General features: G+C 42.5%; 1 protein-coding gene across 1 annotated transcript in view; it reads left to right on the forward strand.

The window, feature by feature from the left end:
- The window catches only part of LOC123024491 (calcium-activated chloride channel regulator 2-like), a 73491-nt gene that overhangs the window by 9101 nt on the left and 36550 nt on the right, over window positions 1–27840 (forward strand). The window contains exons 3-12 of the mRNA XM_044432244.1: window positions 993–1143; window positions 4263–4371; window positions 4512–4680; window positions 6939–7166; window positions 7481–7708; window positions 11805–11982; window positions 13100–13206; window positions 14379–14600; window positions 14696–14966; window positions 17438–17608. Of these exons, the coding sequence (XP_044288179.1) occupies window positions 993–1143; window positions 4263–4371; window positions 4512–4680; window positions 6939–7166; window positions 7481–7708; window positions 11805–11982; window positions 13100–13206; window positions 14379–14600; window positions 14696–14966; window positions 17438–17608 (1834 nt within the window). The remainder of the gene's footprint in view (window positions 1–992; window positions 1144–4262; window positions 4372–4511; window positions 4681–6938; window positions 7167–7480; window positions 7709–11804; window positions 11983–13099; window positions 13207–14378; window positions 14601–14695; window positions 14967–17437; window positions 17609–27840) is intronic.

Raw genomic sequence — 27840 nt, forward strand, 5'->3', positions numbered from 1 at the left:
AAATGTTGGAGTCATATCTCTGCAATGCAGTGTGACATCTTCCTTTGTGACAACCATAGACGTCAATACTCCCAACCCACAAATTCATTCACTAACAAGCAAGCAAGCCTTTGCTCCAGTTAATGTGTTACTTGTCACGTTTCATAAGGTCTTCTTTGGACCAGTTTGCATGGGTTGCCCTTTCACAAAGACAGCATGGGGGACTTTTGAGTTGGATTCCGGCTATGGTGAGGAAAGAATGGGGCACAGGTAGGATCAAGACTCCTCTGCCTGCTATTTGCATGGGGCAGAGCTCCTGCCAGAATGAAATTGCAGGTGTGGGTCCCCCGTCTGGTTCAGGACTGCCCAGCAAGCAAAGGAATACAGTGTCCACTCCTCCCTTCCCCACTTTTTGGCTACGTAAAAGAAAATCTGCACTCATGGGCAACGCTGTGAATAATGATGTGCAGTTTGGTTCTTGGTGCAAAGTAGTGTGTGCACACACTCTCATGCACATGCACTTATATAAAATATGGGCAGTGGTTGATTTTTTTGTTGTGGGTATATTTTCATAATGCCTCAACTACAGGTACTAATTGCATTTATACTCCTGGTCCCTTTAGGAGCCACTTCATATATTATACCATTTCATTGCTGTGCCTTGATACTATTTTTGTAAATTAACAAGCAAGAAAAAACTATCCAGAGTACATATCTATGCACACTTACATGGAAATAAGACCTGCTGAACTCAGTGGGACTTATTTCTGAGTAGACAAGAGCTGTCCTAAATATTTTCTTTTAGATAATAAAGAGGATTCAGGTTGGTCTTCTTTGTTAAAAATATGTTTCCTGTATTTCCCAACAAATGCATTTGCTAAGCTTGTTGAAATAAAATGAATATTGTTAGGGAATTTGTGTAGGATACTGTGGAACTGTACTGCCCTTATTTTTCATTATTTAGTACATATACCTATTCACAACTTGTTCATAGGATTTTTATTTGTTTCTAGGCAGATGTCATTGTTGCTCCTCCTTACTGGAAACATGGACATGATCCATATACTTTACAATATGGAAGGTGTGGAGAAAAAGGGAAATACATACATTTCACGCCTGACTTTCTAGTAAACAATGGTTCAAGTGAAATCTATGGATCATCTGGTAATTCTAAATGTGTTTGTTTCTGTTAGTATTGTTTGTGTTTTCATACATGCTTTCATCAGAATTAACCATGTCTACAAAGTCCTTAATGATGGAAGGGTATCAGTGGCATGCCTCTTTTTAGCGTTTCAGTTCAGCACAGTGCTATATATTGCATTCTGTATTCCCATGTGATAAATGGTGTAACACTCTGTCTATTTAGATAGAAAAAGGGTCTACAATTTCAGCTGGTTGAATGCTGCATGGTTGGAGTTGGAGGCCTTTCTTCAATCTAAACAAGCAGTGGATTATGCACTAATCCATCTTTAGATAAGATTTAGCATCAAAATACGTAAATACAAATAAAAATGATTGTTGACTTGGGCACCAATAACATCAACTTTGAATTGCTATTCAAATTTCTTACTGAAGTGCATAGTAAATTTTAAAACTGGTCTTGGTAATGCACAGTATGTTGAGGTGCCAGAATATACACAGTGTTTAGCTCTATTACCAAACTCAGCCAGGCAACCATGAGGGCAAATCTGGGTGGACTCCAGACCCCAAACTGAAAGGAGCCTGAGATGAAACTTAGAGTCAGAAACAGTTTTATCCTAGTGCACTTTAGAATAAACAGAGACCAAGGGGAATTAGATTTCCCCAAAGCAGAGTCTTGCCAGAAGTACAGCAAACATACATTTATATACCCCAGTCACAAGCATGAAGTCCAGATACAAACTGGATACGTTCACATACTGTTGATTGTTTCCTTTTGATAGTTTACAGAAGAAGCCTTTATTCTTCCAAGGACTTCCCTTCCCCTATGTCTGCTAACAATCTCCCAAACATTCATACCCACCTCATGGTTTTGTACCTGCTGTAATTCAAACCGGTTCCAGGCCCCATGGGTTCTCCCCGCTTGCTCCTTTTGCCATTCTGCTGACAGGAGTTCAGTCCGGGTTCATCACTCTTTTTCTCTCCCCTCCCTCCTGGACAGGAAATGCAACATGGCTGTGGTCTTTCAGCTATGTGGTCTTTCTCAGGCTAACCTACATTAGGGGCTTTTGGGGTGCTGTTATTGGTAACAGCTTTGACGGGAATTCAAGTTTAGACAGGAAGACAAAATTGTTGTGGTATCTCGGAGAGCTCCAGTATCAGGTCAAGGTCAGGGAATGTCTGGGGAACAGTTGTTAGTCCAGGGCAATGGGGGTGATGGCCAATCCCAACCAGCCTATAGGAACAGGGAAATAGCACAACTGGTGAAGGTGACAGCCAGGGCTGATGAGGGCCCCGGTCTACCAATAACAGGATTGAAGGAGGAATCCGGGGCTGGGCAGGCCTCCCAGCAGGGACTGAGTAGCCAGCCTGGCATAGAAGTCCCTCTCCTGGCAGAAGTGATGCTGGTTGCTAGGAGACAGCCTAGGTGGGAAATGCAGAAAGGGGAAGGATGCAGGACAGTTTCACAGTGCTCTGCCTGCTGGGATGTGCAGGCAAAAGGGGTATAAGAAGTGGGGGACTGAGGGGTGTTACAGATGCCTCAACATTTCACACTGGGTGAACTCAGCGATATGGAACAATCAGCCTGAGGAAAGAAACTCAGGAGCGGCATGCTCACTCGGGAGGAGCGTAGCCTTACCTATACTGAACCCAAATATTGTTTGGTCCTATCTAGACTCTAGGTGGAAAACCATTGTTTCTAGCACCGTATTGCCATTAGTCCCAGGCTGTCCATAAATATTAGTGAGGCTGTAGCAGAGGGAGATGTGATGTGAAGCCACTCTCCTGATGGACTCCCTGCATCGGGCTGCTCCTTTCCCTGAACTTTATCTAGCTGGTTGTTACACCTATTACTATTTAGCTTTAAGAACTGATATCTGAGTTTATTTCTGCCTCTTCTGTCCCCATCCCCCTTTCTCTTATCTGATGTCTTTTGGACATAAAAGTCTGTGGGCGGGGATTGACTTGTCTTACAGATTGTATGGAAGCTACTCTTTTAGCTGAAGAGCAGAATAAAAATGCTTGAAATACTTTGTAATACTAACGCCTTATCTTCAGACAATGGACTAGGAGAAATATAGCTATTATACCAGAAGCATCAACTGCTGGCTTTTTTGTTGTTTTGTCATTTGTTTCTGGTTTGCTTTCTTCTAGCAATGCTTAATCCCAAGTAAATAAGGTTAAGATTATAACTCTGACATGTTTGTTTCTTTTCACCCCCTCCACCCCAAGATACCTAGTTATTGGTTTTGTTTTACAGGTGAGGAACGTTAGGTTGTATCCAATGCTGTCACTTCGCTGACAGAAGCAGCTCCATCAGCAGAAGTGGGAAGGGAGTGATTTCCTCACATGGTGTTCTAAGAAACCCTTCAGAAAACATTTCTGGGCAGAATTCAGGGTCGTAGAAGAAATAAAGAGGAGGGAATTCCTGTCACATTAGCAAATACCTTCTAGTGTAACATTGGATGCTAAGACTGCAATGTTTGACATTCCTGTTTGCTTTTAGGAAGTCCCATTGATTCCAGTGGAATTTACTTCTGAATAATCATGCATAGAAATGAACATTGAGATACAATATAATTAAGGATATACATTGCGCCCATGGTGTTGGGTGTCCTGCCTTCTAGGTGTAAATCATGCATAACCTATAATATACTAGGCACCAAAACTGGAAGGGGAGATGTTTTGAAAAGGATTGTCCTTCCACAGGAACCACTTATCTTTCTCCAAATAAGTTGCAAAAAGCCACTGCTACCTCTGAGCATTAAAAATTAAAAATGCTCAGATACCTTAAAATTGCTCTTCTGTTTTTGGACATATAAGTGCCTTCTAGCCATGCTGTTTCTCTAATATACTTTGAAGGCCCTTAGTAACATTTGCTCCTCGTCTTCTTTGGACAGGGTTCTAGCCCCTGCTCAGCCATGGAGCCAACTGGGTGATGCTGGGCCAGTCACAGACTCTGAGCTCAGCCTACCTCACAGGGTTGTTGCTGGGGGGATAAGACTGAGAGCAGCAGGAGACTGGTGTAAGCTGTTTTGAGTTCTTTACAAGAAAAAAGCCAGGCTATAAATCCAATAAATACATAATAAGTTAAAGAGCTACACCTGAATGTTAATTTCATGTCATTTTTGTGCTTTATACAGGCAGACTTTTTGTCCATGAGTGGGCCCATCTTCAGTGGGGGGTATTTGATGAGTATGACAGTGAAAAGCCTTTCTACTTATCAGGACAAAACCAGGTTAAAGCCACAAGGTAACATTTGTGCACATTTTTTGTGCTTCCTTGCAAATACAAGCTTATTCTCCACACACACACCCCCCACCCCACAAGAATGAAATATTTGCTTTGATCATCTGTACATGACATGTTCAAGTTCTTACATTCATTTCTAGGTGTTCATCTGAACTTACTGGAATTTATGTTTGTGAAAAAGAATCCTGCACCCAAGGCAACTGTGTCATTGACCAGGGGACTGGACTTTTAAAGGAAGGATGTGTTTTTATGCACAACAAGAATCAAAATGTGTCATCTTCCATAATGTACATGCAAAGCTTATCTTCTGTAAGTGGAATGAGAGAGATTGTTTTCAACACTCCCATAATTGCTGCTGCTTTTTGATTTATGAATTGCATCAGCCTTTGTTTCAATATATGAGATTGCAAAGTGGAGTGAATTTGATCCCCATAAAGGGAATAGGCTATTTCTTCTTACCGCTGTCCAGGGAACATGGTAATGCTAATTTGAGAGACTGGGAAGCTGTAGTTTTGATCCACCAATGCATACTGCCTCCTCAAAGAGACTCTCAGAGCACCAGTTAGTGACTGGGGAATACAAATCAATCTCTGAAAGATGGTGGTGTGTGTGTGTTTTTTAAGAAACTCTATTTTCCTGTTGAGTCTACTGAGATTCATTGTATGCTCTGCTCCAGGCTCATCACCTGCTTTTCAGAGATGCTCACAATATGACATGCCATCAGATTACTATGATCAAATTACATCATGAAATAACAGTATAAAATGATAAAATGATGGCTAAACAAGCCAGTCCAGCAACAGATAAAAACTATTTAAAATGGAAGAGAAAGAAGCAGAACAGCACTGATTAAAGAGCTGGGGCAAAAATAAAACAAATAATCTATAAATGGGATTTCTCAGGCAAATTATAAAACCTTGCACAAAATGTCTCCTTGGTGAGGACATTCCATAAATAGGCTGCTACCTCTGAGAAGACCATCTTCCCACTGGGGCTCATCTCCTGTCTGAAGACTGGAGGCATCTGGAGAGGCAAATTGGAGGAAGACCTTAAGATCCAGGCTGCTTGATATGAGCAGATTTATTACTAGGTGTGCACCTTATCAGCAAGATTATTTTCCAGGAATTCAGCCTCATGACCTTTATTCAGAATGAAAGGCTGACTGGGACAAACTATATTTGATGCAATATTAAGTACAACTTTGCATTTAACGCACAGATTTTTATAGCAGATTGTACCAGCTCAGGGTGATTAACAGAATCACAACAGGCAGGGAAGCTTCCATTTTCTAAAGTTAATATGTATATGTCTTTCTCCCACGCAACAGGTAGCAGCTTCAAAAATATGGTCTGCATTTATTGTTGTGTCCCAGTCACAATCTTTGTCTTTTTGCTTACAGTGCAACATATTTGGCCTAGAAAGTAACAAGTGTCACCAAAAGGCATGAGTATTACTAAAAGGCATGTGTTGGTGTTTACTTGATACCTTGAACCTAATGGCCATTATCTATTTGCAGTACTTAAGTTTCTGCAAACACTGATCTGGAAGCCTTTCCCTCTAATATCTGGTGTTTGTGAGATATTTGTAGGGCAAAATTGCACACTACATTAACTGTACAGCATGCAGATTATCCTAACTTTTTAAACCTTCAAGTACATTCATAAGGCCGCATCTGAATCAAGACAAGCACAGCTGAGTGCTAGTGGCTTAAACTTACCACCCAGCCATTTTCTCGCCCTAACCACATCCTGCTTGTGCAGGCACTAAATGTGGGTGGGAGGGAAACTTCACTGGCATCAATGGAGAGCTTCCCCTTCTTTTTAGTCCCCACAAAGGAAAGGGTGTGGCAAATTTAGAGGGAAAAGCATCAAGATGGAAAGGGTTAAACCTGCACATGTGCTGGTCTATATCCTGACTGGGACACTGCATGATTACATGATGGTTAAAAAAGTTAGGGTCTTCTACATGGTATGCATTTAAGGTAGCGTGTGCTTAGTCTATAGTTATTTCCTACTAGGTGGAAAAACATTCTGCAAGTGTTCAAGGGTGCTCTTTATCTTTTCTTTTCTTCTTCATTCTCTGCAGCTGAAGCCAAGATTCTCTAGTTCTATTTATTTGCCATTACTGTTAGGCCTACCGAGCTTTGAGGCTGAGGTGTGTAGCATGTGACCAGTGGGTGAGGCATCTAATGGGCCAGATCCAGAGGTATTTATGCTTAGAATGGTGCTTAGACCTATTGGAATAAATGGAACTTGACTTCAGTTTATAGTGACCGACAGGTGTTCCACTGATTTAGATGGGGCTGCTGTACCCATAAATAAGCCTGTATTTATCCCAGTGTTGGTAATTCTAAAGGAAGCTGTGTTTACTAGCTCAGGGTTCTCCAGATGTGCAGCTGCTGTAGTTTGGAAGGGACAGTCATGGTCTCTGGAGGGAGGGAGCAGGTACCATTTATTCCTGATCTGTGGAACTCCACATTCAAAAGTGATCAAGTACCAATTTTTGCAATAAACATTACAACACTGTGGTGAGTTGCTGTATCTCATTTGATTGTCTCCTGCTTTTAGGTCTTTGAATTCTGTGATGCAAGGAACCATAATACCGAAGCTCCCAGTCCTCAGAACCGCATGTGCAGCTATAGGAGTACATGGGATGTAATCAGGAACTCTGATGACTTTCAATTCCTGCTTCCATTGCGCAGCAACAGCTTCCCTGCACCTCCCACCTTTTCACTGTTACAGGCAACAGACAGAGTGCTCTGTTTAGTCTTAGATTTTTCCATTAGCATGAATAAGGTAAGGTCTGACTCTTCAGTGCAGAAATGGTTATAGAAATCTCTTGTAAAAATGTAAAGGCATTCGCTTTTTGATGCTTAAAGAAAAGATTAATCTCACAGTATGTTATAATGCTATCTAACTGTTTGAAAGATGCCTAATGGTATGGTATCTTCATCCTGCCCTCAGATTATTTCTTGTTTGGATAATCATATGTACTTCCATGTTCTACAGAACTCTTGGTCAAGCAGGGCATTCTGCCTAACCATGCTCCATAGAAACTTGGGGTGATATTACCTTTAATTGTTCCATTAAATGTTTTAAATCTTATACAGAACAATTGGCTCAATCAGATGCGTCAGGCAGTGGAAAGTTATCTACTACAAATTGTGGAAGAGAATTCCCATGTTGGAATTGTCACTTTCAGTGACGTTGGGGAAGTTAAATCTCCAATACATCAGATAATCAGTGCTGAGGTACGGAAGCAGCTTACTTCAGACTTGCCCATTGCTTCCTCTGGTAAAGAAGCAAATGTGTGTGCTGGATTACAGCTGGCCTTGGAGGTGAGAACTGCTTATTTTGGCTTCTTTCGCTGTGTCTCAGGTTGCTGCAGGATCATGCTGGGTATGTCATATGACTTAGCTGACCAGGAAATTGCTGATTGCCTATCTGTGCTTAAGTGTGTGAAAGCATTTGAAAGAGATAAGGACAAAAAACCTCAACATACAGAGGTTGATAAGAGATGCTGCATCCCTTTTTTTTTTTTTTTTTTGAATAAGTTTTATTCTAAACAAACCTAACAGGAAAAAAACCCCTAAAAACAACATCAATCATCAAAAACATCAGACCTGTTGGGTCAGCCCCCTACAATTCTTTTTATGTTTAAACATATTTAAATCTATGCGTAGTCCCGTTTCTCTAGCCAATAATAAAAAGAATCCCAAGTTTGATAGCAGTCTGCATCTTCTTTCTCCTTCAGCGACAAAGTCAATCTGTCCATTTCTGCACAGGCCAAGAAGAGATGCTGCATCCTAAAAGAGACAGGAATGATGATGGTTTCCCGGTGTGGCAGGCAGCAGAAGGGGAGCGCCATGGGGGAATACAGTGGGGAATACAGTACTATACCAACAACAGCCAGATGACTCTTGTACCACCCCTTTGATATTATTTCTAACTTAGTGACACAGTATATATGGGACTGCACTATCTTATGAATCATACCTGTGTATTTGTGTGTGTAGGGAGGAGAGCGGTTGCCCTCACTCCTAGCAGGTGAAGCATGGGCAACAGGCTGGTTAGGCTGCACACTAGCCCAGCCAGGTGGGCTGCTACCACATCTCGTGGTAGTGGGGGCTAGGGCCCTCTGCTTCTAAAGCTTAGCCACGAAACATGAAACAGTAGCATTAACCAGGAGGAAGATCCTGCATGTAGGACTGTGGCATTTTAGAACAGAGCACACAAATAATAGACAAATACATCCTAACCATAAACCTCTAGAGGCGTTCCAACTCATCACATATACAAGGATGACTGACCCTGCATAGGCTAAGGAAATGACCCCTCCCAGATAGCGAGGGAGGCCAGGATGGGGCAGCTGAAACTAGCTGGAGCCAGACTAGACTGGAGCAAGAATATGCCACTAGAACAATAGGTGGAGCAGAGGAAGCGGGGATAGAATGTTTAACCAGCAGTGTAAAAGTTAGGAACCTGCGCTGTCTGAGTGGGTGCTGCACATAACCTACCTTTGCTTGCGTGTATGTAGTCCCTTTCATTCCTGGAATAAAGCTGCCTCCTACTGAAGAGCCGTCTTGACTGGCTTGTTCTTGGTCAGCACACAAGGCAAACTCACCACCTTAGGAGGCTTCCCATATTTGGGTCACAAACTAACTACAAGAATGCATGAGCTTATGAAGAAGAAAAGGAAATAAAAGGCACAGAAACACCAGAACACATTTGAGAGCAATACTTCAAGGGAAAAATAATTAAGCCAGCTAAACCTGTCTGGAAAGTGAAGAGAAACTAAAGAGCCTCTTGATGCGGGTGAAGGAGGAGAGCACAAAAGTTGGCTTGAAACTCAACATTAAGAAAACTAAGATCATGGCATCCGGTCCTCTCACTTCCTGGCAAATAGATGAGGAAGAAATGGAGGTAGTGACAGATTTTATTTTCCTGGGTTCCAAGATCACCGCAGATGGGAATGCAGCCAAGAAATCAGAGAGGTCCACCTGGCACCGTCATTATTTGTTTTTCGGTGCCAGGCGAAGACCTTTTTAGTCAAACGTTATTTTAATTGTTAATATTATTTATTTTATTTTTCGGGCCAGGTCGACTCATATTATATTGTTTTATAATGTGTTTATTTATTATTGTGAGCCGCCCCGAGGCTTTGGCGAATGGGGCGGCATAGAAGCCTTCTAAATAAATAAATAAATAAATTAAAAGACACTTGCTCCTGGGGAGGACAGCTATGGCAAATCTAGACAGCATACTAAAAAGCAGGGACATCACCCTGCCAACAAAAGTGCGTATAGTCAAGGCAATGGTTTTCCCAGTTGCAACGTATTGCTGTGAGAGCTGGACCATAAGGAAGGCTGAGCCCCGAAGGACTGAGGCCTTTGAATTGTGCTGCTGGAGGAGACTCCTGCGAGTCCCTTGGACCGCAAGGCAATCAAACCGGTCAGTCCTAGAGGAGATCAACCCTGACTGCTCTTTAGAAGGCCAGATGCTGAAGATGAAACTCAAATACTTTGGCCACCTAATGAGAAGGAAGGACTCCCTGGAGAAGACCCTAATGCTGGGAACAATAGATGGCAAAAGAAGGAGGGGACGGCAGAGGATGAGGTGGCTAGATGGAGTCACTGAGGCGGTTGGTGTGAGCTTGGGTGGACTCTGGGAGATGGTGGAGGACAGGAAGGCCTGGAGGAGTGTTGTCCATGGGGTCGCGATGGGTCGGACACGACTTCGCGACTAACAACAACAAACCTGTCTGTGCACAGCTAGGCTACCATAGAGGATCAAAGCCAGACAGAAGTACTTGGAATCCAAAGCAAAGGTGAATCAAAGACAATGAGCAACTGGAAGCCTCTTGGTTATATGCCCAATCCCCTGGCACCTCTAAGGTGATCCTGGTTAGTTGACTGGAATAGTTTGCTCAGGCCCCTAAAAGGAGCCAAGGTTTTCCACAGAAATGCAGTTAGGATCACTCAGTCCGGTTACTTAGACCTCATCCTGGTAGCACAGACATCACCAGATGATTTGTGTGTAGGTGACCTACTACTACATGCAGCTTCAGCCTTACAAAATTGGAATATACAGACTGTTCAAATGCCAAAAGAATATGGGGGGGGGGTTACCAATGGTGAGGAGAGTATATTTTATCATTGTGTCACACATGGGCAACAGTACATAATTAAGGAAATCCACGCACAACCTATATGTTCACTTGGCTGACTACTTTATTGTACTATTGTATACATGTCTTTGGATACCACAAAAACTGCAAATGTGTGTATGCACATGGGCAAGTGAGTGGAAGCCAGTGCTTCTTTTGAATGTGGAATAGGTTACTTCTGACAGTACGCTTAGAAAAGTTCCCGTGTATTTTCAGGAAGAACTGACCCCCAGGGCTCTTATTGACTGTTGGGGTGTTAGCCATATTGGGAAAAGATACACTTAGTCATGCGTATCAGTGGTGGGATGGTGGGGGCCATATGCTTCTGTGCCTGATCCTGCCTAATCTTGGAAGTTAAGCAGGATTGGGCGAAATCTGGATGGGTGACTTGAAATGTTGCGAATTCTGCCTAGAGAGCTTCAACTACAGATAGTATAGATATGTAATGTAATTATAATGGGCTTTGTAAAACCCTTACAATTGTAAAACCCTTACAATTGTAAATCTATAAAAGGGGTAGAAGTTTTTATTTGGGATACCTATTTATGAATTACTTTGCTGCCTTAAAGGATCGCCAAGGAAATGTACGACTTAAAAAAACAATATTGACTCAGAAACAATTAAATTCTAAAGCAAGGATAGGCATCTTTAAAATATACAGAGAGCAGAACTAAACTATTTTAAGTACAACAAAAGCAGATCTAAACAATGCACCCTGTATTGCCCAGCTGAAATTAGACTAAGATGGAACCTTATCCCATGTCCCCACTAATCTAATGTCTGGGTGGTGGGACAAGTGACGGGGTCTTTAAGAAGACTGTAAATTACAAGCAATTTCACATGGGCAGAGATGGTCTTTCAGAAATTCTGACACCCAGCCTTTTAGGGCTTTCTACATAAGCACCAGCAGCTGAATTGGGCTCTGAAACAAACTGGGAGCCAGTGTTACATGGTCTAGAAAGCACAGACTGGAAAGCTGCTTATCACATTTTGCATCAGCTGCAGGTTCTCAAAAGTTGCAACAGGCAGCCTTGAATGGCAGACATCACAACTAGCAGTGATTAAGGCATGGATCACTATGGCTAGATTGTGGCTTCTTCAGGAAGGGGCGCAACTGAAGTTTGGCAAAGGCACTCCTGGCCATAGCTAGCACCTGATCCTCCAGGAGCAAAGCTACATCATTTATTCCTTCCTTCCTTTTGGCATTGTTTTCTTTGCCAGAAAAAAAATATGGAAAGTATTTTCAGTGCTGATTTGTTTGCCTGCAGGTAATTAAAAACTATAATGGTGATGCTTCTGGCTCTGAAATGATATTACTGACCAGTGGAGGCAAGGGTTCACTAAGCAAGTGTGCCTCTGATATCTTCAGCACTGGTGTAATAATTCATACTGTTGCCCTGGGGCAATCTGCCTCCAAAGAACTGGAAAAACTGGGAAGAATGACAGGTGAAGTCTTTGTTTTTTGAACTTTTTATTGCACAGGTTGATCCAGGCAATCAAACCGCTGGCCAAAATACATGAGTGAAGAAGCCTCCTAGTTCGGCTCCTGAATGTGTATGCTTTGCCTGCGGAATTGTCCCGCTGTAGAACTGTCAGCTAAGAAGATCTGTGAGACAAGAGCTGGCCAAGATTGTATCTGAGTCCTTGGACAAACATTGCCTTGTGGAAAATGATGGGCTATATCAATGCAGGCAACCTTGGAGGGTCTGGGGTTACGTTCAACCCCCTGGTTAGCCTCTGCCTTCCTACCACCACCCTGCTGCTGAATTCTGTGGAGATAGCGGGTGGGAGGGTGGGGGGGATCTGAACTTTTTACTGCTTTGCAGGTTCTTGCCACTAAAATTATGGGGGTTTTTTCCTTTTGGTACTTTTTGTTCCTTCCCATTGATTTCCATGGGATGAAAAAATGTCTGTGTTAGCCAGGGACTGGGGTAGGCAAGGGACCCATTGCTGGGGTCTCACTGGAGAAATGTGCATGGTCTGGGGCATGGGTGGCAAACACTTATGGCCAAGACCCCAGGACCAGGGTGTCAGTTCAGAGTAGAGTCTTGCAGCAGGTTTAGAGGGCCAGAGGCAAAAGGCATGTTTGTTTAACAGTCCAGAGTCAAAAGTCAGTTAGACGAGAGATCCAAGTAAACAGAGTCCAAGATTGCACAATTCAAGAGCACAGTCCAAAGGTAAAGACAGTCATGTTCTAGAGCAAGGTGAGGTCAGGGAGGATGGGAACAGATACCTGGAAATCAGGACAGACTGGAGACAAGGATGGAAGCAGGCAGGAACAGTGAGGAAACCACCAACAGTCGAATTATGCCCCCTAAGCTTTCCTTTGGTGTAATTGGAGCTTCTGGGCTTGATGTCCTCCCTCTGCTCCTGGAGCTCCCTACCATTTCCTTCTATCTTCACTCCTTCATCCAGCAGATCTGTTGCTTGGGATTGCTCTGTTACAGCATGTAAAAGTCTGGAGACTCTGGATTTTTTTATCAAGCACTGAGAAAAGTTTGCGGTAGTCAGTGAAGTTAACTTGTTGTTCAACTTTTAATACTCCAACTGTGCTCTCTTTTAGGAGGCCTTACTTTTTTTGCCAGTGGCAGACCAGACTCCAACAGCCTAATGGATGTCTTTATGGCCATTGTTGCAGGTCATGGTGACACTAGCCACCAGCCTGTCCAGGTCTGTACAACACAGATCCTCTTCTGTGTATCTTCACGTAGTCCTGCTCTGTGGGTGGATTTTCACATTTTGGTAACCTACTCTTGGTTAATAAGCCACAATAGGTTGGTTTTCTGCAGAACAACCCATGATAAGATGATCGGGCTGACCTTGAGTTAGGGATGTGTGAGGGATCCATGGGGGGGGGGGGGGAAATCTAATGGATTCTCTGGGGTCAGCTCTCTGGATTCTAGCCTGCTTTGCAACAGCCCAGTGTCCAAATTCCTGAAATAAAACCCGGTGACCTCAGACCTTACCTGAGGAACCATAAGATACTGGGGATTCCCCCACCAAGCTCAGACAAATGTGCTTCTCCAACCTCAACAAGGAGGGTAAAGAGCTAGCTCCCCCATTCCCTTCCAGCACAAGGCACTGTCCTGGCTACTCTCCATGCTCGGAAAAGTGACACCCAAGAGGGGGAAAGGTGGACAGGAAGCAGGGGGGAAGTTGGAGGAGGATGTTGCCTGGAGATATTGTCTTGCCAGGCCCTGCAAGCAGGGCTGTCAGCTGCTGGCTTCTGCCACCGACATGCACAACTGTTTCCCTCACCCCTTAGATGGGAAGAGGCAAGTGTGCAGGACACTGTAAGAACATTTCAGGGTCAGCTCTGCTGCTGTCAAATTGCTATCTGTCTTCACTCTCAGTTTAAGTTCACTCATTATGGGGGTTGCAGGGGCAAAGGTTAGATAGGTTTGGTTATAGGAACCAGTTTAAAAGAATGTCACATTTGAAGTTTTAAACTTTTAGTTTTTACATTTTAAAAACATATAATCAGACTTTTAATAATTTGAAATAAGTTAAGACTAAATAAGTTTGCTGAGATATTTGCATGAGTTTCAGTAGGCCCCTGACTAATGTGCTATATCCAAGCCTGTGCAGAGCTGCCTGTTGGTTGAGGAATGTCACCTAGGCACCTTCTTCCAGCATGTTCCAAGATGTACTGTATTTCTATTTACATAATGTAATTATTTTTAAATTTCAGTCCCTTTCTCTCTCTCTGCCTCTCTGAATTAACACGTGCAATTTATATGCATATCTGTCTTCTTTTGGGGTGGTTCATAAATGGCTACATTACTTCAGGGGGGAAGGATGGAAAGGTAAATAAAAAGTACCATCATTCTGATTTTGGACAGATTGAAAGTGCTGTGGAGCGGGTGAATGTCAACAGCCAGGTTAGGAGGACGACGACAATTGACATCACAGTGGGAAAGGACACGTTCTTTGTAGTAACGTGGCAGACAAAGGAACCTGCTATTGCTCTGTGTGACCCGAAAGGAAGAAGCTATACCACTGAAGATTTTAAGATCGATCCCATTTTGCATATTGCTCGTCTACAGATTCCAGAGATAGCAGAGGTAATAGTCCTTTGGCTGTTTCTAGCTGGACCCACCTTTGTAAGGAATGTCTACACCAAGTGTTAAGGAAGCTGAAAGTTAAATTTGTTTTTCAGGTTGGGGATTGGTCATACAGACTCAGTAACACTCACCCTTTCCCTGATGTTTTCGTAATGACTGTGACCTCTCGAAAAGCAAAGTCGGATGTGTCTGCCATCTTTGTGAGAGCCCACACAAATAAAGATGCAAACTTGTACCCCAATCCTGTGATTGTGTATGCACAGGTTAATCAAGGCTTTTCCCCCATTCTTGGTGCAAATGTGGCTGCTGTTATTGAACCAGAAAGTGGAGACCCAGTTATCTTGGAACTTTTGGACAATGGTGCAGGTAACAAGCATAGGTGGGAAATGATGGTGGTTATTTTGCTTTTGTGATGTGCAAGAAGGACAATAAAATCAACATTTTTACTAGCAAGAATGTTTGTACAGGAGCTGTGTTGAAGCTCCTTCTTCCCAAGCACCAAATTCAGGTTTAGAGACTTTCCCAGTGGCTCTGTTCCAGTGGTGGGTGGAGGTGAAGTCAAACGGGTACAGGGCCAAAAATATTAAAAATGCCACTATGTATTAGCTTAAAGCCCTTCCTGCCAGTGATTAAACTGAAGAGATGCGTTCCAGCCTTTTAGAATGGGGTAAAAACTATGAAAGCTGGGAAAGCCACTAGACGATTGGTGTTTAGGGCAAATGGGATGGGCCCAGGGAATGGGCATAGTCTGCTGGGGAAACCAAGGGACCATACTGAGACTCCAGGCAGGCTATATTTGGCCTACAGGGTGAGGTTCATCTCCCTGGTGTTGAGTGTTACAGCCTAAAGCAGTCTGAGCTCAGTCTGGTTTTCAGGAGTAATAGAGACACTTGCTTATCTATAAATTGCTTGTTAAGGCACATTTGAAAGGTACTACAGAACATTCATGTGCACTGCAAATTCCATACTCCCCTGGCTCTTATGCATATAAGCAAACTGCCTAGGTGGGGGCAGAAAAAGAATAAATCACACTTATTAATCAGTTTTACAGTGAAGTCTGCATAATACTCACAAGGAAGAACTGATAAGAAAGTATGAGTCTTGGTGTGCGTGTCAGTAAATTCATGCTGAAAGTAGGCCTGCCAATACACACCCAAGAGCTGCTGAAAACAGTACCTACATGCTTAGTTTCCCGTTCCTGTTCTGCTGGTATAACTTACCTCCTTCCTGCTTGGTGTCATAGAATGGTAGGGTTGAAAGGGCCAAGAAGGCCATCAAGTCCAACTCCCTGTTGGTGCAGGATGCCAGTTACACCCTCCCACTCAGATGCCTCTAGTGTGCAAGAGCACACAGCCTCTCTTGGCAGCTGGTTCCACTGTTGTATTGCCCTTACAGCTAGGAAATTCTTCCTTGTGTCTAGCCTGCACCTGCCGTACTGTACGTTAAGTTCATCATTCCATGTCCTACAATCTGGGATGAGTGAGAACAGGTCTTTTCATTCTTTGTGACAGCCTTTGAGCTACCTATAGAGTGCTGTCATGTCACCTTGTAGTCTTTTTTTCTCAAGGCTGAGCAGACTCAATTCTTTCAGCCTCTAATCATAAGGCTAATTTTCTAGGTCCTGTATCGTCTTTGTGGCTCTCCTCTGAACCCTCTCCAGATTTTCATCTTCCTTTTTAAACCTGGGTGCCCAAAACTGAACACTGTATTATAGGTGTGTTCTGACTAATGTAGAGGGGAATGAGTACTTTTCTGTTTCTGGAAATGACACAGCTGAGCGTTTCTCTTCCTCCTGCCAGCAGCAACCTACAAGCAGAGGAAGGACCTGAATCCCAAAGCCAACCCACTTACTTGGCCCCACAAAAGAAGAGCAAAATAGCCATATAAGCTTGCAATTTTATGTATGCTTACATGGAAAAAGACTAGGGAGTGGAAGATCAAGACTGAAAGTGGGCAACATAGTAAGAGAAAACAGAGGTAGAGGATGGGAAGGGTAGAAACAGCAAGATAAAGCAGTGGAAGACTGAGAAATTGTAAGGCTAAGGTTGGGCAGGAGAGAGAAGTACCAATGTAAAGGAGTACAGGGGAGAGAGAGGGCTAGGCCAGAGTCTAGGAGGAGCAGAAAAAGTCAGGTAGAAGGATGAGTGGGAGAGAAAGAGCTGGCTAGGTTAAAGAAGGAAAAATGGCAACAAAGCAGAGTGTTTGGAGAAACCCAGTGAGGCTACGAGCTGTGGATGGTGAGGGTTGGGATATCCTGTGGAATTCCATGGGATAATGAGCTTCAAGGAAGATAACTCTTCATTCTCATAGCAAATATTGTAATTCTAATTCAGTGGAAAATGTCCCACCTTACCTGCTGCTGAAAGCAAACACACACGCACATGTTTACGCCCAGTGCATGGCTCCTGCTGCCAGTGTGTGTCACGCTTAACAGCAGCTCCCACCTTGTCCATTACAGCCTGATGACGATGTGCCCTACACTTTGGTGGTGTGCTTGTCCTTACAGTGACCTGACTTGCTGAGCGCAAATAGATTCAGATTCCAGTGATCCCATTACAGATATTATAGGTCTGGTAGCATTCATGGTTCAGGATGGTAAAATAAGGTCACTATCATTGTCACTGGCTACTAAGGCTCCAGTACACTCTTTTTATTTCTTCTTTTGTACATTTATATTTATTGTGAATTTCTTCAAAACACAAAATAGGTGTAAGACACTCCCCTCCCCCACTGCCACTGCCCAAATAACACTTAGAGGTATGTAAATAGGCACACTCCTGGAGTTGTACCCTTGTGTAGTCTAATATTTGTATGTTAATGTTCCCTTGCTGCTGCAGGTGCAGATACTGCAAAAGATGATGGAATATATTCTAAATACTTGTTTTCTTTCACAACAAATGGAAGATACAGCTTGAAAGTGCATGTGCAAAGAGACAACGAGACTGTTGGCCTGCACCCTGTAGCATTGTGGAGTCATGCTATGTACATTTCTGGCTACATAACAGATGGTAAGATGCAGAGATGCTGGCCAAGTCCTGCTACTCCGGCTTTGTTGTTGGTTATGCTGTTTGTCACAGGAGAAATTCTGAGTGGATCCTCTCTTCAGTGGGAAGAACTGTTCTGAGTTCTCTTATGCAAGCATCATTAAAGAATACGGAGGAAGAGAATTATTTTGTGCCCAGACACTGGTTCTTTAAGCCAGTGGTTATCATCCTGTGGACACATTACATCATATTATAAACTGTACTTTACTGAAAGCTGAAGTTATAGTTTTTTAAAACCCCAAACTGATCCAGTTCATAAATTCTTTCAGTAAGTTGCCTGATGGTTCATTATCACAAAATATTTTCATGTGAATGCTTCTCCTTTCCCACAACTGTGAATTATATCAACATATTTTGAGTTAAATATAATCATGTGTGATTATAAGAATTAAGCAAATATATCACACATGCACACATTTTACTTTGATACAGATAATGCTCCATTTAGTCTAGTACATTAGGGAGGGATGCAAAGATCAGGCCAGAATCCAGCTCTTTTGACTTCTTTCTTATACTCAGTCCTGGCCAGGAAGTGAGGTGAACTGAGATCAAGTCAGCAAATGCTCAGGAACTCCAGTGGTTTCTTTGTGCAACGTATACCAAGCACAACATTCTTTGCACAAAATATGCAAAGTACATAATTCTTTGAGCAAAGTGTGCGTCCTAGTAACCCTGACATATTTCACCCCTCTGCTAATGAGGTTGAATCTGAGGGTTCTCCATTAAAAGCATGGACTTTAACATGGGCCCCTCACACTCAGTCTTTCATTGGTTTTTTAGCCTGCTTGCACAAGCATCCATCAGTCACTGCGAAATAGTTCTGTGGCCAGCATGGCGAGTCCCTGCTCCACCTCTGCTCTTGCTTTTTCATATATTTATATCTTCACATATTAATGTGTTTTAGGTAAAATCCAAATGAATGCACCGAGGCCATTGATGAATAGCAAAGATACACAGACCAGATCAGGGAGCTTCAGCAGAATAGCTTCAGGGGGCACTTTCACAGTATCCGCAGTTCCCAGTCAGCCCTACACTGATGTGTTCCCACCGTGCAAAATCATTGATCTTGATGCCAGGGCAGAAGCTGATAAAGTTGTTTTAACCTGGACAGCACCTGGGGATGACTATGACCAGGGACAAGGTAGGCCCCGTATTTGCTTCTTTTCTGCTCGTCATCCTTGAAAAATATTTTAACCTGCATTCATAAAACCCACCGTCAGAAGCCTTGCAATGATTGATGATTGTCACTAGATATATGCCCTCCCGCCCCTTGAGATCAGCAACAGATGCCCTTCTCCGGGAAAATTCTGTGAATTGTATTAGGAGGGTGGCTACTCGGAGGAGGGCCTTCTCTGCGGTGGCGCCCCACCTATGGAATGCGCTCCCCAAAGAGGTCCGCCTTGCGCTGTCGTTATTTGTTTTTCGGCGCCAGGCTAAGACCTTTTTATTTAAAACTTATTTTAAGTGTTAATTTATTGGCTATTTGTAGGATTTAAAAAATGTTAAGCCGAGATGCACCGGGTTTTAATATTTTTATTGTATAACTTTGTTTTTGTTGTAAGCCGCCCCGAGGCTTTGTTGCGATGGGGGTGGCATAAAAATGTTTTAAATAAATAAACAGATGCTTTGGGTATATGAATAAATATGCTTCTGAATTCTAAATAGAATTCTACTTCAAAATGATTGTATAGAATAATTTTTATTTTTTTTTAAATTTAACCTTTTTATTTAACTGTCATTTTAAGAATTAGGGATTTTAGATGTTTAAGTTATCAGTCTCATTTTTATTTATTTTATTTATTTTCTTATGAATGTGATTTATTCATTTTTTGCTATTTATTATTTTAACACTATTATCGATCGTATTTTTATTATTGCTGTTGATTTTAAGCTTTGTAAGCCATCTTGAGACGTTTATCATGAAGGGCAGGATAAAAATATTTTAAATAAATATAAATAAAAACTGTATATCTCAGCCAGTCCTTTCCAGACTTGGACTCCAGTGACCTGATCTGACTAATAACAATCAAATCCTTACTGCCTCTTCTGAAATGTTAAGCAAAACCAAGAAGGTCCATGGTCCATACTGAGGCCAGGAGTAATTCGTCCTCTCTCTGCTTCAGTGCTTTGCCCCAGTCCAGCTATCCTCTTCCTTGTGCATTTCTTACCCTGAGTTTGTGGATCAGTTGTTTTGCATGCCTTTTCTATACAAACAAGACCCAGAGCCTTATTTTTAAATAAGTGCAGAAACCACTGGACTCTGCTGCTGCCCATGGATAATTGAGGAATCTGGCTTGCTTTTCCTAGAGTGGGTCTGTCCCTTCATGCTCAAGGAATTGTGCATGCAGAAATTGAAATAACAGTGCTAGTAGCCAGTTTCATCCCAGACTAAGTAGTCACAACTTAACACAGAGGGAGGCATTTTATCTCCTGCCTTATTTATTCCTGTGTTAAGGTAAAGATCTGGTTTTTAAGGATACAGTCCTTTTGACTGCACCCCGAGTGCTCCTAATCCCCTGAACTTGGAGGGCTGTAAGCATCCAGCGCAGAGTGGGAGGAGTGGCATTTTCTAGCTGAGTTGCTTCAGGAGGCTGGAGAGCTATCAGGATATATTGTGTCCTGGCAGTCATGGTCTCCCTCTCTCCTTGCCCCCGAGGATGCCCCATTCGCTCATTCTCTGAGTTCAGTTTACCAGCCTCAGTAAGGCAGCTGGCATGGTTCTTTCTGTGCTGGCTGTGAAAGGAGGAGTGAGACATTAGAGTATGCATTTCCAGTTCCAAGGTCAGAAGTCTGAGAATCTGAGTTATCCTGTGTTCCAGCCACAGTCCCAAGGATGTATCGAGGCCATAGGATCACTCTCAAAGAGTATTAAATTCAAAGAAATAGGCAGCTTAGTAGCAAATACCTACTGCAAAATGCAGGTGCAAATGCATCATAAAAGGTAGAACTACTATGCACTGTCTGTTTCTGTCTTTCTTTGAGCTGAATCCATTGCTTCTGATGGGTTCTAAGAAAGATTTCTTGTTTGCTACCACTGTCACCTTAGTTGACCAAGCCTGTGATTTTCTTGGCACTGTAAGTAGGTGCACTGAAGCATTTGGAGCCCTTACTTATGCCAGGTTATTCAGAAATTGTTTATTCTGGTAGTATTTCATTTCAGAGCAACTGTCTTTGAATGCCTCAGCCTGATGGCTGTCATAAGGAAACAGCAACAATTGCTTCTTCACTTTAAGCAGCCAGTCAATAGCCTGTCACAATTGTTGGGTTCATTTTTCAGCCTCAAGTTATGAGATAAGAACAAGTGCAAGTCCTCTGGAACTGAGAGACCATTTTGAAAAAGCTGCGTCCATTAATACCTCCACCCTGACACCACAGTGGGCTTTCTCCAAGGAAATATTTGTGTTTAAACCAGAAGCTTTGGCAAACATCACTCTCCTGTATATAGCTGTTCGCGCAGCTGATAAAGCCTTTCTGTACTCCGACGTCTCCAACATAGCACAGGTGGTTATTCTACCCCAGAAGAATAGTCATGCTGCTCCTGTTAAATATAGTGCTTCAGCAATAGCTTTGACAATATGTGGGCTATTGTTGCTGGTTGCATCTTGCCTTGTTTTAAGCACAGGCCTATGGACTTTAAAGAAAAGGAAGAGAATGACCATTGATGAGGATGTGCTATGACAGCTTTATCATTTACTGTTTAGGCCTTTTTATGTTTGTAAGTGGGAATAAATATAGAGATATGTATTTCTTAATTGTGGAGGAAGAAAGGGATATGTGTGCATTGTTACCTTCTTTCACATAAGGTAGAAGGCACAGCTAGGCAGGTTTGTTGTTTGTTGAGTAGCAAATAGTATGAATGCAAATCCAGAACTACCCATTGTGAGGCTGATGAATGCATTCTCCACCCGTTATCCTTAATTGGACTGTGAATAGAGTGTCTGTGGGAATTTTACTCGAGAGAGAAGCAGATTTTTAATCTCTCAAAACTGAAAGAAAATACCTTGTTCACTTTTGGGAGAATATGGGATATGGGGTGCAGGGGAGAATGTTTTTCCATTAACATTCACAAAGTCCTGGTATTGCTTCCCTAACAGAAATTTTTAGGAAGCCTGTCCACATTGGCAAAAATTCCCACACATCAGGCTCTGGGTATGTGCTCACTTTATGCATGCATGTGTACCTGCACTGTAAAGTTATATTCCGCTGAAAAACAGAGCTCCGGACCTTTCCTGCTGAAGGCCTGGATTCCATTTCAGAGAAGCAGGAGCAGCTCCCTTCTGTACCCCCTGCCTTGCCTTTGCCCCTACCCACTCTGCTGGGGAAAAGTCTTATTTCTGATCAGCCACATTTCTCTTCTGAACTGCTGAGGGGGAAAGGCATTCAGCTACAATCAGTGTTCCTCCATAGGAAAGAGACAAGAGAAGATGCCTGGCTGCATGCAGGACACCTTGGAGTTTGCACAGGAGGTTCCCCTTTTGTATTGGAGGTTCCTCTTCCCTGTGGAAAAGGCTGTTGTGATGTATGACTTGAATGTGAGGAAAGGGCACAGATCAGCTGCATTCAGTCAAAGCCTTTCAGTTTGGGTGAGCACAGGGCCTTGTCTCCCTCAGTAACAGGCCAGTATTCTCAACTTGAATCTGTAAACGCACTTCTAATGAATGCACAACTGAAATGCACAGAAGAATACAAAGCATGTTTTTATAAGGAAGAAAGTAAGATTACTAGAGCAAATACAGGAAATATTACATAGTAACACCACAGTGAGCTGCAGACATGAATCTGTGTATATGCTCATGCAGAGCAAACAGCAGTTTCCCAAGATTGATCAGTTATATGAAACTTCCCCAAGGACGATCTTTTCTATAAAGGAAAACAAACCTGTATTAAAGTCTCATTTAAATGCCAAAGCATGGGACAACTAATACTTCTTAATATCTGCAACCTGAAGTTTTTGCAGCAGTATTTTTTCTTTTTCCTCTTTCCCCTGTAACTTGGAATTATAATATCAATCTATATGTTATTGTTGTTCGCCGACAACAACAATATTGGGCTGTTGGGCTATTCAGTGACCTATAAATTTAAAAATAAACTTAAGCAGCTTAGAAAGTTGCTTAAAAGTTGTTAAATCTCTTGAAAGAGCAAAGTACTTCTGCTGGACACTTTGGAGACTCATACTGTAGTAAAACTTCTATGCTGTAAAAAATTTAGAGTTATTGTGAAGGAGAAGATGACTCCGTTTTGAGTTGCTGACCTTGGGAAAATAGCCAATAGCTGAGTTCACACAACATAGCAAGCCAGGGTTGAGCAGTGGCCTCTTTTAGGGTAGAAGGGGTAACATGGATAATTCTTTATTGGAGCATTCTTTAATATGTGCAGTTCCACAAGAAATTAAGGTTGGTGCACACGCAAAATTGCTACTTGTGACCTATGTGGAAATCAGGCACAAAATACTGCAGTGCTTCCATGTTCTTTTAATATACAGAGTGGAGCTCGCAATGAGTTTTTTTCCTCAAACAATGAGCTTTTTACATCTGTCTTGGGTGAGAGGTGTAACATTTCTCAAAATTTTGAAGGCATGAAACAAACTTGTAGGAGGCAGTTCTATTTCCCCTCAAGAAAGTAAGAAACATTTTGTCACAACAGGAACATAAAATATATTAAGGACAGTGTGGTTGACTGATAACATTGTCATTAAAATTTAAAACATTTTAAAACAAACTCAGTTAATTTGCAGTGACTGTCAAAATAAGCTATAGTTTCTATTTTAATAGCTCAAACATTATGTACCAATAAAGCCATACACTAATACCTTGAGCGAGCGTCACCAACTAGTCCCTGAAACATCTGAAACATCCTAGAAGCCAAAAGATGCAGGAAGCACTGGAAACAGAGGGAGGCTGATGTGCAGCATCTGTGCCTCTTTGTGAGAAATAACCGCTAGGAGAAGCAAAGGTTTTTAGTTCGTATTTATTAGAGTTATATCTTGCCTCTTATAACAAACTCAAAGAGGCTTAAATACTTCTCCTCTTGCTCTCAATCTTATCCCCACCACAGCAACCTGTGAAGTTTGGGCTGAGAGTCTGTGCTTGGCCCAGTTGGCTGTGAATGGGGACTAGAACCCAGATTGCCTGAGTCCCAGTCCCATGCTCTTATCCACTACACCACAATGGCTTAAGCAAGAGATACAAGCACAGGGACTTTCTCTTTATTTCCTACTTTCTTTCCTCTCTACCCTTCCTCATCTTTATTATGCCATAACCCCACCCACAATCTTTGGTGCCTCCATCTCTTACTGCTGTCTCCCTTTCTACTCCTTTATCCCAGATCCCCTCTTTTTCTTTCTTCCATGCATTATTTGTCCCCACATCTTCTTAGGGTTAAAGAGACAGGGTTAGCCACACAGACAGATTTGGCTTTTGGGGAGGAATAGAAAGGAAATAAAAAAATGAAATAATCATCACCATCCAGTCCACCACTCTGCCAAAGAAGCAAAAGTTGGGAATCCATTTTCACCATGTTTGTTTGTGTGAGGGAAGAACTAGAACTCTTTGTTGGGAGCTAAAAAGAAGTATGTGGGAGTGACTTACAAAATACAGAATGAATTACAAGATTAAAAATACAGCTGAGTCAAAACTGTGGGTTGTTTTTGTTTTTTTTAATAAACAAGGTCTCGTTTCATCTCGTCTTTCCGAATAGCTTTAAAGGGGGAGTGGAGAAATTCAGGCAGGAGGCTATCAGTGTCTACTCGTCTTCCAGGATATGTACTACCACCTTTACCAGAGGCAGTGTACCTGCACACGGCTGGTGCTGAGGAGCTGGGGCAGGTGATGGGGCTTGGACTCATCCTGCTTAGGAGATCCCGCACCCTGCTGGTCAGCCACCCTGGGCACACAACAGACCATTGGTCTGATCCAGCATGGCTTTTCTTGTGTTCTTATATTCTATTTATGGGCTTGCTGAAACTAGCCCAGCCTTCTGTAATGTGATGATCCCCAGATATTTTGGACCAGAACTCCCATTATGATAATTGCCCATGCTGACAGGCTGATGGGAGATACACTTAAAAAGATCCACGTGGTGGAGGTGGGGAGATGCCAGGTTGATCAAACCCATCCCGGTTAAAGCCAAGGACTATTCACAAATGGGCTTGACAAGAAGTGTTTGTCCTCTGGTTTTCATGTCACAGTGCATGATCCAACCCATTCTAGCGGCCATTTCTATTTGTGGACATGCCCCAAAATCCACTGTGGAAGCAACCATGTGGATGTAAGCATTCCAATGGCCATCCTGAAACATACTCCAATAGCCATTTGGAAGAAGCCAAAGTATTGGTCATCTTCTATCATTCTCCTTTGGTTATCCTTCTGATGCCATCACAGCTTGGTTGGCCCTGAATGTTACACTGAAGCAAGAATGTTAAAGTCCAACAGGGGAGTGTTTCCTCGTTCGTGACAGGTAATTACAACGCAATTGTGTTCTGAGCACTAAAGATGGGGTGATTGCTTCAAGGAAATAAAAGATAGGAGAGGATTGCTGGTGTCCTTTGAACATTCTGGTTTGATCAGTACTTACAGGCTTTCAAATGGCACTAATCACATCTCTGGCTTGGTTTCTTACATTTGTTTTCTCAGTTTACTGGCACTGCGGTCTGAATCATACTCTGTGACTACACTAGGGATGTCCCTGTGCTGCCCTTCCGTAATGTGTAAGGAGAGCCATCCCATCTTGGGGATGACAGTATGTCCTGCAGTCCCCCGACAGTGCCAGCAGGAGCCAATGTTGTGGAATGAACGTGGGGTAGCAACAATACTGTGAAAAGTGTTACTATAAAGTCCCACTATATGAGTGGAGAGGGAGTTCCCCAGTTTGCCTTGTAACAAACCTTTCACTTCTCTGAGCACCACCACACTTTCTGATTTGTAGGCATGCTGAGGTCTGCTGCCACCCCCTTCAGCTTTTGCCATCATCTCTGTGTTTAGCTGTAATCCACAAAGGAGTAGAATGGAAATGAAACTTTTCCCACAATAGCATATTGTTCCCTACTGCAATGTAAAGAAGTTTGTGAGATGATCTGGGCTTAAATGTTCAACTGAGATCCAGATGCTTTACAAAAGATTTGCTTCGAAAGGAGATGAAAGCTCCTAGAACAAGTTTGCTGAGAGCCATCAATACCACTGCCTGGATTTTTGGATTCTGCTTGAGGGTGTGGCTATGGGAGCTTTTGTGATGGACTTTTGCAGTGATTTTTTTGTAAGAAAAACGGTGCTGAAACTCATGAAATTATTTACCTTTCACACGTAGTCAATCACTGCACACATACCCACACACATCAGTTGCGTAACGAAACATAACAGTTGCTGCCCGCAGTGAGCACTCAGCGCACGAACACACAACTAATCACAAGCTGAGCAGCGCCACAAGCCGAGCAGCACCATCACAACCAGCACGGACGAAGTACGCATGCATCGGACTTGGCACACAAGCAGCCCACATGCACCGTTCTAATGATTTTGCTGCCGACCTGCTATGCTCAACAGGGTGATTCAAATCCGTGTGGACCAAACATCAAATTTTCAAAAGTTACTTTTAAAACTTGGAAAATCTGTTGAAAAAAGGTGCCGGAACTCTGTTCTGGTGCATTCTATGACAAAAAAAGCACTGGACTTTTGTGCTTCAGAATTGAATGCTGCACCATTGTGCTCGTGTGATTCCTAAGAACCAAACTTGTGGGCTGTTCTGCCAGTGCAGAAGTCTATCAGTGCACCAAACATCTTGTGGGTCGTGAGGTGTGGCTGAGAATGGCATGCCAAGTAGGACTTTGGGTGGATTGGTGCTGATTATTAATAAAATATTATAATTTATTATTTATTAGATGTAGATCCTTCCTTTTTCATGCAAAATGATCCACACTAGCCTTTCCGTCTGATACAGAAGGATAGAGTGGCATGGAAAAGACACCCTTCAAAGTGACATCTTTAAGAAGTAATGACCAAGGAGAAAATGGTTTGGTATCTTCTGAAATATTTCCTAATATAGTACTAGCAGAAATGACCCTTAGTGTAAATCACAAGAAATTAAAGCATTGAGAAAATGGCCAAGAGAAATATGCTGAGAGACTTAATTTGTGTGGGTGGGAGGCAGAACAAAGGAACACAATGGAAAGTTTTGTCCTAAGGAGCTTCAGGAAGTTTTCTGTATGTTAGGAGCAGCCTGGAACATTTCTACACAAGGCACTTAGTATGAGATTGTGATTCCTTCTGCCTCCTTACAAACATTAGTTTTTCTTCTTTTTTTTAAGAGTGGGAAAATGGAATATTACTTCTGAAGTCAGAAGAAATTATCTTTTCCTACCCATGTAACTGTGATGTTCTGCTAAACACATTGCCATCTAGAGATTATGCTGCAAAAAGGACAGAAAAAGCTGTTCTGTAGCAAAACCAAAGTAGGTGCAGCACTCAGCAGTCTTGTGTAGAAAAACTGTTGGTTTTCTTTATGCAATGAAAATACATTGTTGAACAGACTTTGAGAATAGCACCCTCATCGCCTCAACAGTCCATTTCATTTTCTAAGCCTCTTCTTCTTATACTCCTTGAATTGCTTCTATAGGAGCAGGAAGGCGCCTCTTCTTCCTCAGACTCATGCTAATAACGTGATGGGTGCTTGATTGTTCCTGATGACCTTTGCTATTTGCTGTCTGCTCCATGTTCATGCCTGTTTTCTATGGGTAAAGGGCATCTTCACTGTCTGTGCTGGCTGACTGCTATGGACGGGGTAATTTCTAGGTGTCTGGTGCTTCCTTCTTTTACCTCCAGTGGACCTATTCTGCTTGCTCAGGGAGCCACACCTTGCGCAGTCTTGTTGGCTAATCTCTGCAAGGGAAGTCACTTCAGTTTATGCATGGCCTTTGCCTGGTGAGAAATCCTCCATCCATCCATCCATCTGTCCATCCATCCACTCATTCTTACTCTTAACAAATGCCTGTAATGTAGTTGTGATAAAAGCAGAACAAGGAAATGCAAGCTTGATTCAGCTATGACATTCTTGAAAAATTGCCTCAGGTGGTTAACATATAACCAAACAAAATATTGCCACTAACAAAGAGTTGAATTTCCGTGATGGAACAAAGTCCTGTGATAAACATGCAGGAGTTTTCTCTGTGTGAATGCATATATAAGCACATGTATAAATAACCCTTC

Source organism: Varanus komodoensis, unplaced genomic scaffold (assembly GCF_004798865.1).
Source record: "Varanus komodoensis strain SLA01 unplaced genomic scaffold, ASM479886v1 scaffold24, whole genome shotgun sequence".
In the NCBI taxonomy this organism is placed as follows: Eukaryota; Metazoa; Chordata; class Lepidosauria; order Squamata; family Varanidae; genus Varanus; species Varanus komodoensis.